Source organism: Calidris pugnax, unplaced genomic scaffold (assembly GCF_001431845.1).
Source record: "Calidris pugnax isolate Ruff unplaced genomic scaffold, ASM143184v1 scaffold141, whole genome shotgun sequence".
NCBI lineage: Eukaryota > Metazoa > Chordata > Aves > Charadriiformes > Scolopacidae > Calidris > Calidris pugnax.
In genome coordinates this window covers 4,304,971-4,319,986 of record NW_015090902.1, presented here as the reverse complement: position 1 = coordinate 4,319,986, position 15,016 = coordinate 4,304,971, and the positions used below count along the sequence as shown (strand labels likewise).

Here is a 15,016-nt window from a genome sequence, read left to right as displayed (position 1 = left end):
AATTAAACAGGGGCTCTGTAACTTCCCTCATGTCCCTTAAGAAGCCTTTGGCAAAGCATGAAATTAAACCCATTATTCACCAGTCTCACCCTACAGTCATAACCACTGATCTGAATGATGGACACGCTACACTAGTGTTCAGTTTTTCATAAAAGTTATTTACAATTTTTTCCCCCACATCTGTTAACTGTGTGTGACAAAATTCTATGACAGCCAACGTGGCCAATGTGTTTTCTCCAGTAATTGTGCTAAAACTCATATATATCCTGTGCTGACTCAGACAGAAATGGCTACCCAGATAATTTGAATCTCTGGGAAATTTGGGTCTGTGTACATCTGCGGGGACAGAAGATCTGGCAGAGATCTTTTATCTCACGGTTCCTAGAACTGAGATTAGGAAAATTCAGCTGTGATCCCTCTGCAATATGTGTAACATAGCCCTGGGGCCAAACACCTTGTTAGGATTGCTGATGTTTGCTACAAAGATCTGAACCATTTATGTCTGGGGATGGACTTGCCTCGTAGCTGAACTGGTGAGAGTGTATGGAAGGGTCTTTTCTGGTTTGTCCAGTGTGCAAGTCATCTTCACACCTGCCTGTAAGCATGGCATGTTAAGTCATTACTGGGAACTCCATGTGCATTACTAATGTCCAAATCACGTTGATGTTCAATCACTGCATGATGCAGATCTGTGCATGCAATAGATCTAATATCAAAGAACGCACCTATAAACTGATAGAGTAAAGCATTTAGTCGGAGTGTTTTGATAGCCTCCCATAAAGTAGCATACTTAGTAAAAATAAGTGTCAAGCATGCTTCACGGATAATGAAGACTTTATTGGGTAAGCTATAGCTAATTTTCTCCTGAGATACGTCAACACCATTCCATTTAATTTAATCTGGAATTGCCGTAATATATGATCATGGTGTATGCATCAACAACTGTGTATCAGGTGGCGTGGTCCGCTCTTCCTTTCTGACTGTTACTTCTTAGTGTTCCTTCAGTCTGACTTCTATTTATAAGTAGCACGACCAGTGAAAAATGCTAATAATTTCACTTACTCATGGCCTTCTTTGGGAAATGGCTAAGGGATACAGGAATGGGGAAAAGAGACTTCAAATGATTGTAGCCTTTCCTCATTTTATATCAGTGTCTATAAGTAACAGGAGGCATAAAGTTCTGATCACAGTGAAGGATGTGAAGCTGAAATATTTGAGATCACACAGCTCTTTTGTCTTTTCCTTTAGATGTAACAAAGAAAAGTTTAAGAGATTCCCTAAAGGAGCAGCATAGCATTATGTCCTTCAGAAAACATGCTTTTGTTGGTATCTCTTATTCCTTGAGTAAATTTTACTTCCGTGAGAAATGGCCTTCAGATCAGTAAGACTGATTATGTGGGCAAGAATGGCACATATAAGCAAAGGTATAGGGCAGTATCAGTGACTATCTGAAGCCCTAAAGTCAATTACAGGGCCATTGCATTAGTCCTCGTAAGAGCAAAACTAAATTCCAGAGTTTATTTCTTAGCCTCCTTAGAAGAAATAAGCAACATAAACTATTTCTCATAGTCTTCTGCATCTCCTTTAGAATATTTTTCTTTTGCATGCATACTTATCAATTCTAACTTTTTCTGGAGACCCTATGCAGGCAGCAATGTATTTGTTATCCTGTCTGTGACAGATGAGTGACTGTCAGCAAGTTCACTGCTTTCAGCTCTGGTGCACAGGTTGGAGAACCTGTAGTGTCAATGAGTGTCCATCCATTCGCACTTCTCTGAATTCCCAGCTTTTCACAAATGCTAAAAAGCACAGCTGGAGACAAATGACCCATAAACTCTCACTCTCATTTTTGTGTTTCGTATCAATTTTGGATGCTTTATTAATTAAAGGATTGTCTCTGTTCTTGGATGTATACTGATACGAGTCTGTAGAGAGCTAGAGAATCAGTTGGCATCCTCTGGCAGAGCTCTAATGCCTGTACATTTATTTTGACGATCAGAACTGATAAAAAAGATTCATAATACTTAGTCTCCAGTATGCGCTCCGAATATTTTTACTAACATGGGTGCTGTATATAGAACTTGGTTATGAGTGACATACGTACCAAAAAAGCCCCAAAATAACTCTTTTCATTTTAACTTAGCCCTTTTCTTTCCTTCTTACTCACTGATGCATCTTTTAGAGCCCTTCATTCTTGTTTGCCGCTGGGAAGTCTCATAAGTTTCCATCCATTTCCTTAATCCTCATCTTCCTGACTAAGCAGCCTTAGAGCAGCTAGTTGCTGTAGAAGGGTTGGACTTCCCCACAGCATCGTGGCACACAATGCCACCAGGATAAGGCCTGATAATTCTGAAGGATCTTTTCTCTTTTGGTGTCTGACATAACACTCTCTTAATGCAGCCCTCAGAGAGGCTCCTAAAAGTGTGGTGACCTCCAGCCACAAGTTAACACCAGTTGTCAACTTCAGTTTGCTTGCAGAGCACAAGCAGGAATGTATATGCCCTGTCTGTACCCCAAGCAATGCAGGCAGCGTGGCAGTCTTTCTCCTCTTTTGTGGAAATGGAGCAGAAACCACTTGATGGGGAAGCTGCTAACTGATTATTTCCCCAGCGTTTTTGTTTCAGTAGAAGAGGAGATGGAGTTATCTCCAGCACTGGGGAGCTCCACGGATAAAGGATATCTTTAGGAGAAGAGCTGATGGTGCTGAGGTCGGTTCAGCTGGCAGGCTGTCCTTGAGGCTGCAGTAGCCAGGTCTGGGCAGAAAATCAGGAAACAGCAACTCAACTTGTGAAGCTACCAGCTGGCACAGGTCTCATGGTCACATACGAAAAAAAACTCTGCCTATAGCTTCAGGTCTGGCATAAGGAGATGAGCCTTTTTTAATCCATCCTGTGTGTGGGTTCAACTTCTTAAAAATAGTCGCTGCAGCTGCACACTGTGAGTCTCTGTTCATTTGAAGTAGGAGGGATGCTGAGTACATTTAGAGCGTAGTGTCTTATTGAAGCAACCTCTCCCCACTGCCTTTTAGTTTTCCTGGGGACACCTTTTGCCCACACCAAGACAGGGTTCTGCATATGGGGCAATATTCATATGAATGCATACCAAAGCAAGGGTGAAAATGGTAGCAAGAATTACCAGAACATTGAATAGAGCTTTCAATTATTCATTGAGAGCATACTTATATTCCTCTTTGGCGTTATACTTAGAAATGTAACCATGCATTTTCTACAGATTTTACGGATTAGAAAATCATAGGATTAGCCAGTCCGTAAATTAATCCTGATGTATGTTAAGTAACTCATCAAAAAAACGGATGCTTCCTATATGGGAAATGAATAATTAATTTTGTTTTCCTGGTTAAAAAAATCCCTCAGGTGCTTTTCTGTTTTCTGCTGAAGCTGAATTTTTTTAGTCCTCTGACAATGTCTTACACCCTCCAATATGTCTTGTTTCTATGGAGACACCAATGAACTGCAGCTTGCATTCTTCTGCATATCACAATACAAGGTTGCTTCAGAATTTTCCCAGTGCTTCAATCTCTTCTCTTTTAATTAGAAATTAATCAATAGGTTCGGTAGTCTTGTCTCATCACTCACATATACATGCACAGACACACATGACCCCAGTGACTGTGAGCCAACCTATAAGCATAATGTATGCTTTCAAAGTTTTATTTTAAAGAACAGCACATTTTATCTTGAGGCTTATAAGACCATAATTCTGAGCTGTATTGGATGGCAGGGTGGGAAGATGGATATCTTATATGCAGTAGATGAGATGGGAGGATTTTATGATACTTCGTGCTTTTTAATAATAGGAAGGACGTGCAGAGTTCTGACATGCCCTCAAAGCAGATTGTTGGGATCTTTGAATTTTATTCCCTTAATATTATCCAAGTTATTGTTTGGTCCCATTGGTCCCCCTCATAACTCTTATGTGAAATTTTCCCCCTTATCCTTCCCACCCCAAATGTGGAATTATTGCATGACAGTTCTGTAGATCTAATTCTCCAAGCCATATTCTTCCTCCCTGAGTGTGCAAGGCTTCCTCTTCGGGACAGTGGAAAGTAACACTTGTGTGGCAGAACACAACGTGTTTGCAAAGAGCATAAGAAAGAAACTATGCAAATTGCCTTTTTTTTTTTTTTTTTTAATTAAAGATATATTGTGAAGTAAACATTATTTTTAATTATCAAGAATCAGGGAGACTAAAATGACGCCAGACTGGAAGTTGTATGCTGTTAGTGAGCCCTTTTCTTCCTGCAAGGTTGTCTGAATTATTTTTCCCCAGTTAAATTCCACAGGTAAAATAGCACCAGGCTATGCTGGTGCCCTGAGACTTTTTTGTTATTAGCTTATGTTATATTGAAATAAATTTCCAGTAACAATTCAAGATAGCATTCGCAGAGGCCTCATAACTGATAAATGTTTACGTAAACCACCTGCTGATAGCAAAAGATTACGTCTAGTGCTCAGTTTATGTACTCATGTGCTGAGATGTATGCTGAGCAACTTTCTTCTCATTTTTTCTTTGTGCTACACAGCTGTCTGTCTCCTCCTGCTGTCACATACATTGATTGTTGTCTCCTTTAGAAAAACAGTAGATTTTGGTCTTCCTTTTATTTTTTTCAACTTCTTATGGACTTCTGAAGTTGAGTTCTTAAATGCTGCAGCAGCTAGTGAAAACAAAGAGTTTTCATGATATGCTGCTGATTGGTATTTGTAGCCAATGTTTGCATATATGCTTATACATGCATACATACAGATACGTGTACGTTTGCCTTTTGTTACCCTTTTTGTTGTCAAACTGAAAAGCCGAAAATACAATTAAGCCTTTTTTTAGATGAGATTTCAGAAAGACTGCTTTGTTTGGACTCTATGAACATTTGTTGCACTCTCAATTTATATTAACTATTTGGTATTTTTGTTAACAGACAGACAGCAAGGTTTAACCTCTAAATGGACCAGAGCATTACTGATTTCACAAAGATAATTGTAGCTATGCAAGCTAGCACATAATGGTTAAATATATCCTTGCTTTTGACGGAAGCTAGTGGAGTTGGAACAGAGATGAACATAGCTTATTAAATATAGCTCTTATGAAGACTGCTCTATAATTACTGTGATTTTTCTTTGTATCATTATGATCATAGGCTGATGAAAACAATGAATCGTGTGCTTTCAAGAGGCCAAGAACTATTCAGCCATAGAAAAAGATCATACCTAGAGTAACAGCCCTGTTAGTTTTCTTTCAGTAGTCTATGTAAATAACAGACTATCAAGGTTAAATAGGTCCTTTCACCAAAGCTCCTTCTTCCACTGATGAGTTAAAAACTTAGAGAATGCTCCAAGGAGGACCAAGAACACTTCATTCCATGATATCTCATACATATCCATGAGCAAATCTTTTGATACTCTTTTTAACTGAGACTAGTTTTTAATGTTTAAAAAGGGATCTGCTGAATTTTTCGCATGTCTGGAAGTGTTTTCTGAGATTAAAACCACAGAATGAAATGACCTATATACCCAAAATGTTGTGAGTACAAAAATGCCCAGTTGTCCTTTGCTGTCAGCCCTGACACTCCATGGATCCAAAATAGATTCAGGGACCTGGATTCAGATATTTTCCATCTTTTCTAGCCCATTAGAGATTTCCATGCTTTTTGGCACTGAAAGGAGAACAAATGACAAGGGTGTGTTCTTGTGGTCTAGATTCTTTCCTTTCTCTCCAGGTCTGCGTTGATAAGACTGGGAAGGCAACAGACCCCGACATACCTGCTCTATGTCAGGAGTAGTGAACTTGAGCTTTTCAGCAAAGACCTTGGCCAGTGCTAAAGTCCATTGTTTTCAGGAGTGCCCTTACTTGTGAAGCTTTCCCCCTTGTGCATTTATCGATAATTAATGTTTAGAATGTTTAGAATTTTGGCACTTAAAATTTTAGCTGCTAGTGTCTACTTAGTAATTCAGAATAACACTTTCACTATCCTATTTTTAGATTTCATGAAGCAATTTAGGTGCATCAAACCCAAGCAGTATTAATCTCAGACTTTCAGAGTAAAGAAAATGTGCTTGAGAACAATCAGTAATTTCAAAGACAAAGTTAGGGTTTAAGATTCATTGATATTCACTGTTGTGCTTGTAGAGCTGGAAGGAAGGTAGGGATGGGCATGTCTGAGATCACGGCTGGGTACACTGCCTTTTCCAGCAACCACTCGACAACTCCTTCCGTGAACCAAGCCAGCTTTGTATTAAAGACATTAGTTTCGTTGCCTTGGCTACATGTGCTGGAGGACTTATCTGAAGCCTCACGTTCCTGATGGTTGTTATATACCTTCTCATTCCTAGCCTAATTTATTCTCAGTTAGTCTGTTTGCAGGTCACCAGTAACTATTAAGTTAAATAGGTCTTTTATAGGTCTTCTCTATGTTTATCTGTTCTTGATGTTTAGCAGAGAGACACCTCTCGTGCTTCCCTTAGTTATGCTAGAAATGTATTTGGAAATGTTTGTGTCTGTTGTACATTCATATATATTCACACTATGTGTGTCTATTTAAATAAATAATACTATATTCTATTTAATATTATTTGATTGTTATCATGTATTCTTCTGCACAGCTTTTAAGCATCTTAATTGTTTTATCAATTGCATGGAGTTAATTCAAATATCTCAAATCTGTAAGGGTAAACTATGGTATGAAATAGTGAGAATGAACAGTTAAATAGAAAGAAGAACTAAATCAAATAGTTTAAAACCCATTCTGAAGCAAATGCAAACTTTCCTGTAGGATTGTTTTAAGCAAGAACACATACATAAGCAGTCAGCTTTTCCACGCCAAGGTTTCCCAGACAGCTTTCTGGTAATGCCACAATTACACATCAGTCAATTCTACAAACAATAACTTATTAAAACTAATTAAAAGATTTTGACAGACAGGCTTTTAGGCGCTGCAGAAGACCTGGCTGACACTTTCCGCATGTCCAATATACTACTATAGTGATTGGCCTCTGTTTCAGCCTTATTTAACAGTTTCATTAATAGTATTAAAGAAAGCAAGTGAACAGCATGTTAATGAAGTCAGCAGATGATGTAAACAGCAGGAAACAGAAAATAGAAGATACTTAGAGATTAGAAACATGAGCAAGAGGAGTTATTAATGTATCATGATCAGATTGAGAAAAAAAAAAGAAAAGCTAACGCATCCGGGATAAATTCATTCAAAACTGATGTTATATGACCAACACATACTAAATACACAGAAATATACACACTAAATTACACTAAAACTTTTTTTTTTCTGGTTGAGAAAGGTCCAGTTTCTGATCAATGTAATACCTAAAGGGGCAATACTGTCTTTGGAAGAATGTGTAGATAGTGTAAAAAAGCAGACAAGTAATTGCTGAGTTTTACACAAATAGGTGGATTGTAGGAGCAATTTGCTGTTGTTCAAGGAACAGCAAACAAAAACCAATGGTTAAGTAGACTGATTTAAGAGGAAAGAAGGGAATGACGGAGCAAGCAAGGAATGGAGAGGAAGACTACTATAATCTGCATGCCTGAAATACCTGTAAGCATTTAGAGAAAATATAACTTGTTTAGCGTCACCAAAAACTGGGTATCATATCAGGAAAATGTGCTTTGTTAGGTGAAAGCAACATCTTACCATATTATGTCAAGAATTAAAAAATAAGTACATAGAGGCTGTAAAGCACAACCTAGTGTTAATTGATGGAAACCTAAAATAGGCTGTAGGCTGCCGCTCACTAGCATATGGAAATGCCGAGTCTCTTCAACACCCCTCAGTGTGAAAAAGCGTTGCAAAGTCCCTAAATTGTTAGATCTAACCTAGTCTTTTTTTTTTTCTTTTTTTTTTTTCCCCCAACAATATCCAAATTATAGGAGAGGAGACTTCCCAAGTGCTCCATTCAGCAAGCCCAATCCCACACAGGCTCTAAAATACTTCCCCTTCCCCGGTGTGGTGACATGCACACTGCAGGCAGACTGACAACTACCTCCTCCAGTTAGAACATATAATCATCAATACCCTTCTGAGCTCATTGAAAATGTGACTAACTCGAGCCTCAGCTCATACATTGTCAAATCCCACTTGGTGAGTCTTGTTCCCGTTCCAGCTGGAGATGGGCCCACGCTGGAATTTGGGAATCTAGTTTGCACGTTCCAAAACTGAACAAAGAGACTCGGACTCATTTCTAGCCTTAGTCTCCTAAACTGCAGCCATGTCTGTAAGTAAAATGCTGAAACATTAGTTGACTGGGAAAAATAAATGAGTGATGATTTTGAGAGAGATGCTGTGGCTACTCAGTGCAGTAGCTTCCAGCTTTTTTGGTGCTGTTCCCAGAAATGCTTCAACCATGGTGAGGAGCTCAATTCTCTAATTAAAAAAAAAAATTGTATCAAATATTTTTCAGCTTTACACTCTCAAATTAAAGCTTAAAAACCTCCAAGGAAGGAAAGGAGGCCAGATTGGAGGGGGAGGAGGTGAGAGGAAGGAAGCGGGTGGAGAAAACCACTATATTCCCAAGATGCAAGGAAAGTTGAAAATTAGAAGAAAAAATATATTAAATCAGTGTAAACTAAGAGGTAAGTTTAAGGCATTTTTTTACATTGAATGTATGTTTTGTTGGGGTATTTTTAGCAGTAAAATTCTGTATACTTTAAAAACATTTAAAATACATTAAAGTGAGGTAATTGCTTTTTTTTTTTTTCCAATTTCTTCTGCTATAAACTTGATTTTTATTAAGACCTGTCAAAGGAATGTGTTGTGCTGGGATTTTGCTATTTTTCTGCTGTTGCTGGTTAAAACTGTCTATTACCTCACCAATGACCTACATGAAGCGAAGAAACATCCCATGGCACCACAGAGGGTGTTTTGTTGTCGAGCTCAGCTGCGAAAGTTAATTGTTTATGGAGATTTAATGTGCATCGGGCTCCTACTTACCTACCTCACTGTAATTCAGTAGTGTATTGGTGTAGCTTAGGAAAAGAGCCTCTGAAGTAATAGATTTTGGTATAGTTAGGAAGATAGTTGACCTGTGTTCTTAAATTGAGGTCAGAGCAGTGTCTTACGTTGTTTATTAGTGTTGTTGCTGTTATTGCTACTTCGTGTGCTGCCTATACAGGGGTTGTATGAGTTAAGTTTTGATCAGAGACCACATGCCAGCAGCTGAATAGTAAAGTCTGGTGCACTTAAAAGCTCATTTATTACTGGGATGTTTGCTGCTGTACTGCCAGGAGCCTGCCAGAGATGCAACGGAATAAAAATATTGCTGATTAATATGACTGTGCTTGTGTTGTAACACCATGTGATACTAAAGACTTTGCCATAGATGAGTTTAGAAAGGAAGGGAACAGAAATCTGGAAAAAGCAGAGGCAGGTGAAAGGGGGTTCTGCATAGCTGTATCAGCTGGGCAGAGTGGGGAGGCAGAGATGTTCCTGCAGCCCCCAGTAGTTACTGCATATATAGACCAGGTTATCTGCAGCATTTTTATCTTCAAAGGTTGGAAACAGGGCAGGGCAAGTGTGTGACAGCTGCCGTAATGGGAGAGACCGGAGCTCTCAGTAGTTGATGGTGGAGCACAGCAATACAGGAGAGGGGGTTTGTAGGGAGTGCTGCCGCCTTCCTTTTCGATCCTTATCCAGCTTCTGCTCCACTCAGGCTGGAGGTCATGCTGTGTTTAAAAGCGTCTGATGTCTCAATTGTTCATGAATTTATCCAATCTTGTTTTTTTAACCTGTTTACATTATTGATTTAAAAAAACATGTTATGGAAATGGCTTCTATAAATTAATCACGTTGTCTTTGTTTTAACCCTCCTGTTTGAGGATTTTACGGATTGCCTCAAGTGTTTTTACTGTGAAAAGTGAATAGTACATCTCACAGAGGTGGTTATCACTACCACCTTAATTACAGGCTGAAAAGTTGTGGTCTGCTTAGATTCCCCTCTGTTGCATATGTCTGGTCATCTGTACATTTTCTAGCTATGCTGTATTTCTTCAGTGATTCAGATGAAAATGTTAGTTGTTTGCTGCCTTCTGAAGACACGTGTGTCTAATGACTATCTCTCCTTGCTTGCTCTCACCGCTTAGCCTTCCTTAACTTTTCTAAATATTTTTTTCAGAATTTAACTGAATGCTTAAATATTTCTACAGATAGCAGTTACATAAATACATGCACGGCAGCTGTGCACTTCAAGATGAATATATTATGGATGAAGAGCTTGAATTCCACAGTATTTGTACTATTTTTATTCGGGCACATCCTGAGAATTTAGTATCAAATGGCCTAATTCTGCTCTTACTGACATTAAACCCAGTGAATTAAACCAGAAACTCCTACCAGACTCCAGGCAGACTGGTCCTGCCTGCTACAGAGACCAGAGCTCAACACCATTTTCAGAAATGTTCTGAACTGTGCATGAAGCTAGATATTAAGAAGTGCAGTCTTTTATCTTTTGTAGGAGAGGGAACTTGGGAGAGAGGTAACCGCAATGGCTTAGTGGATGCGATTGGAGAGAGCTAGAAGATGGCGATGGCTGAGCAACAGGAGCTGTGAGGAGTAGGCAGGGAGAGCTGGCTGGCAGCTGAAGAGCGAGAGGAGTAAGGAGAGAGCCCTGGAGGGAGGCAGGCAGGCAGCAGCTGCAGTTGTGGACCCCCGAGGGTAGCCAGGGTGCTACTACATTAGTCAGATACTCAGATGTCAGAATTTTTTCAGACATCCAAAAGGCCCTGGACACCTATGAAGGTGAATGGGAATTGGGCACCCCAAGGCTCCTGTGCAATTTTCAGCCTTGAGGTGACTGAACAGAAATAAAGGGCAAGGTAGAGAGAAGGTACAGACTAGACAGCTGATTACTCTAGCGGTCTTTATTTTGTTCTGTACGGATTAATGGAAAGCATTTTCCTCAGACATTTGGAAACCATGACCTATATTTTAAACAGTCTTAAATAAAGAATTAATGTGGCTATTTAATCACAACTCCATCACCAGACAAAATTATCCAACCAAGGCATTAATCATAATGATATTCTTCCTGGTACCGGTTCTTGTTCTCTCTCTTCTGTGGACGTTTTGAACAGTAAAGGATCTCTTTTAAGTTGATACAGTTTAGTATGGGACTAAAATAAAAATACCTCCTTAAAAGAGGTTCTATATAGCCATATAAACAGTTATCTGTATGGGGCATTTTCTTAAAGTCAGATGCCTTTGCTTATTGATAATGCAACAGTAGACAAGTAGGAGCACAGTCTAGGTTGCTGAAAACTCCATACGTAAAAAGTGAACCATTTATTTGGAAGCTAGCAGCAGCCCATACAAATCAATGTGTTAGTATTAATATATCATTTACCAGGTGTGTTGCATCAGCTTCGCTTCACAACAGATGTAAGACATAGAGTGCCATGAAGAAATTCAGGCTGGCATTAATAAAGCTATGCATGGCAGCACTTCAGGAAGAAAAGCCACCTCATACACTGCTTATTTGAGGTTTATCCAAATGTGCAGAGTGAACCTAGCCCATAGCAAACTGGAGTAACAAACAAATGCGCTCTTCTGTCATGTGTTGCCATAAGCTGTGCTATATTCTCTGACTGCCCTCTCCAGACAGGCAATACCTCTCTGACTTACACGGGGCGAGTCTTAGTAACGCTTCAACACTGTGTTCACTACACGTTCACCCAGCTGCAGCTGGATCAGATTGAATGGAAACAAAATGTTGTCAGCAATTTAAGGACTCAGTCATGAGTTTTGCCAACTGGTCAGCTGGTAACTGGAAATACTAAAGGCTTTCTCACCTATTTTCACCAAATTCTGTCCCTTTCCCTTCTCCCAGGTCATGCCAGCAGTGCACCTTCTCCCTCTTACTATGTATGACCTGTCACTTATATTAAACATCCCTAGATGCCAATTTTTTTCACTTTCTACACAGTCTGTATTCCTCCATGGTCACTAAATGCCTACGATGGTGGAGAAAACAACTGAAGGTGAAGCAAATCCTTTTCCTCTTAGAAAGAGATCCAGACTGACAAATGATGGCTCCAGTATTTGTTCCCTGCCTCTGCCATGCAGAAGGTGTAGTAGATAAGACTTCACCTGAGGCAGAAAGGTTTAAAGGCTGAGTAGACTGGAGAAGGCAAAGCATCATTTCTTGCCATCTTCTTCCTTCTGAGGTGCTCCAGTCAAAAAAAAAAAAAAAAAAAAAAAAAAAAAAAGAAGCAACTACTTTGCACTAGAAACAGCAGTTCAGGAGTAAGGAGTACCACAGCTGAAGATCATTTAAGAATTTGTAAAGCTAAATTCTATTTACACTGAAAAAAATAGAATTCCTTTGTAATGTGCTGTAACTGAAGTTACCCATTAACTTCATCTACATCATGTAAACAAAGAAGTAACTGTTTCATGACTGCACTCAGACCTGTGCTAAGATGATGAGCCACCAAAAAAAAAAAAAAAAAAAAAAAGAAGAAGAAAAAGGAAAGATCCTTTATCCTCCACATTTGTATCCCTGTGGGGGACACATCCCTCTCCTGAGGCTGTCCTTCCCCTTTCCCCAGTAGTGCCTTTCTGGTCAAGGACACTGTGAGTGCAAGTCTGTAGTCACAGCAGCTGTGAGAAACCCACCAAGTTCCCAATGTGAACTTTATTCCCCTTGATTTTCATCACTGCTGTGAACACAGTCAGGTCCCTTTAATATGTTCATTTTCATTTCTGAAGACATTATTTAAATATTACTGTATAAAAAAGTGCATCAGAAGTGTCCATTCTCCACTAGATTTTTTTTTTCTTGTTCTTGCATATTCAGAGGCGTTGTTCAATGCAAATCTCATGAGTCCCTGTTCTGGCTGCGCTCAGGCACAACGTGTTCCACTGTTGGGTCTGCTTTGCTTTCCGGCTGTAGGAATTTTTCTTTTTACTTGAAAGAGCGTAAAGTTAGAGTAGAAGGGGAAGCAAGAAGTACTGAAAACTGCTTGCTACCTCTTAGAAAGCTGCTAATTACTTTTATTTTTACAGAATAAGTGTTTCTGAGGTCAAGGAAGAAGTCTTAGCCCAAAATTTGAGATGAACTTTGCCAAATTCCTCAGCAGATGAAATAACAAGTATTTTAAATAATAGCTTTCATGTATCTAAGATGGGTTAAACATTTAGGTGTACACTGACTTCCAGATTGTGGGGAAATGTAGTGTTATTTTATGTGTTTTGGACACTCTTAACTCACCTATAGATATTAAGTGACTAACGACAAACGTCTATCCTGACTTTTATGGCCATTCAAGATGTAAGAAAAGGGAATTTTCCTCACACCCAGTGCTCTCATGAGCTCTATATGGGCAGGAAAGTGATTGGCACTGTAAGCTGAACTAATGGACAATAAAGGAATGGATCTGAAAGAAGTTCTGCTTCTTAATTCTCTTATGACACTGGTGCTCGGATATGGATAGAAGAAGGAATCTACTCTTGGTTTGAATCAGTGAAGCAGTACTGGTTGCCTGGAATAAGGAAGGAGTTAACTTCTGTGATATCTTCCTTTCCCTTCAGCATAGATAAGTGTGCTCGGGTAGGCCAGAAGAAACCACAAACTGCCCTCAGATGTGCAGTGAAGCAGGAGAAAAATATTTTGATGGAAAAACTGCTTATGTACTATTATTTTAGGCTTCTATAAATGGAATAATAAAGCAGTACTGAAATACCTTTCTGACCATGCAGTGACCTCTAAACTCTATGTACAAAACTGGGTTATTTCAAATACTGGCCAATTACCTTGCTCCAGAGAGACCTTCAGTGAGAGAAGGATTATCCAAGAAAGGAAGGTAGACTGAGTCTTCACTTAATAACCATCTTTAAAGAAAATGGGTAGTGGATATAAGCTTGCTATATTATTACTATCTTTATTTAAAGAAATTGCCTAGACTGGGAAAGTTTATTTCAATGCCAACATTTACCCCAGAAAGCTGCCTTGTGAATGCAACAATAGAACCAACTTTGGCATAGTCTAAGATCATCAGGCAAGAAATATTGTACTGAACTCTAGTGTCAAAGGTGTCTTTTTGCTTCTAGCTGTTCGATTCTCTTCTAGGAACACAATAATGATTTGACCTTTTATGCTGGGAGTCCATGTTCAGCAAATGCTTTAAAGTGGAATTATTCCATAAAATCACAGAAATAGTTGAGTTTGGATGGCATGCCTGGAGGTTTTCCAGTCAATGCCCACTTGCTCGAAGCAGGGCCCCGAGTGGGTTGCCCACGTCACTGTCCATGTCAGTCAGGTATTGTGTATCTCCAAGGATGGGGGATTCCACAACCTCTTTGGCAACATACCCCAGTGTTTGACTAGCCTCACAGTGAAGAAGTTTTTTCTAATTTTTAAGTAGCATTTCCTGTATTTCAGTTTGTGCCTCTTGCCTCTCACTTGATACCACTGAGTATAAGAGGGGGCCAGTTATTGTTGTAAACTGTAGCAAACTTTATTACTTACGAAACAAGCAAGGGAATATATATAAGAAATAAAATTGTCATTATTCTTATTGCTCTGTTCTTTAAATCTGGATCAATAGTCTCCAAAAAACAACAACAAAAAAAGAGCACTTGAGTTAGTAGAAAGTAGATATGAGGAAAAATCTGAACTTGATAATTTGCTTACCTCTCTGTGCTGTTGCAGAGAGAGGTCAAATAAATCCTTCACTTTCAAAGTGTTCTCTGAATAAGTTCAATAGGTCCAGGTAACTCAATTGAATTTAATGCCATTCTAAACCTACTAACTTACAAGACTGAATATCAGATACTGTGTAATTTTGGGCTACAGCAGTATTTCTCCTTTGTCTCAGAATAATTTAGGAGTTTTATTGTTCCAGTACCTTTGTTAGAGTAGTAGCAATTGCCTATATTACTATGTTTTAGTCAGTAATATTTCTTGCAGCAAAAGGGTTAAGTGCACATTCTCTCTTGGAAGTAAGTATGGAAGATGAAGATCTAGGGCAAAAGCCTTCAGGTGTGGCTCAGGACTCA

General features: G+C 39.1%; 1 protein-coding gene across 10 annotated transcripts in view; it reads left to right on the top strand.

The window, feature by feature from the left end:
- The window catches only part of DLGAP2 (discs, large (Drosophila) homolog-associated protein 2), a 409,096-nt gene that overhangs the window by 72,447 nt on the left and 321,633 nt on the right, over window positions 1-15,016 (top strand). For 3 of the 10 annotated variants that reach the window (XM_014948945.1, XM_014948944.1, XM_014948946.1), the window contains exon 1: window positions 8,484-8,598. The exons of the other annotated variants lie outside the window; for them this stretch is intronic. In XM_014948945.1, coding sequence (XP_014804431.1) covers window positions 8,541-8,598 — 58 coding nt within the window. In that variant the 5' untranslated portion in view covers window positions 8,484-8,540. Of the gene's footprint in view, window positions 1-8,483; window positions 8,599-15,016 lie in introns of those variants that run through there. 10 annotated transcript variants of the gene reach the window in all.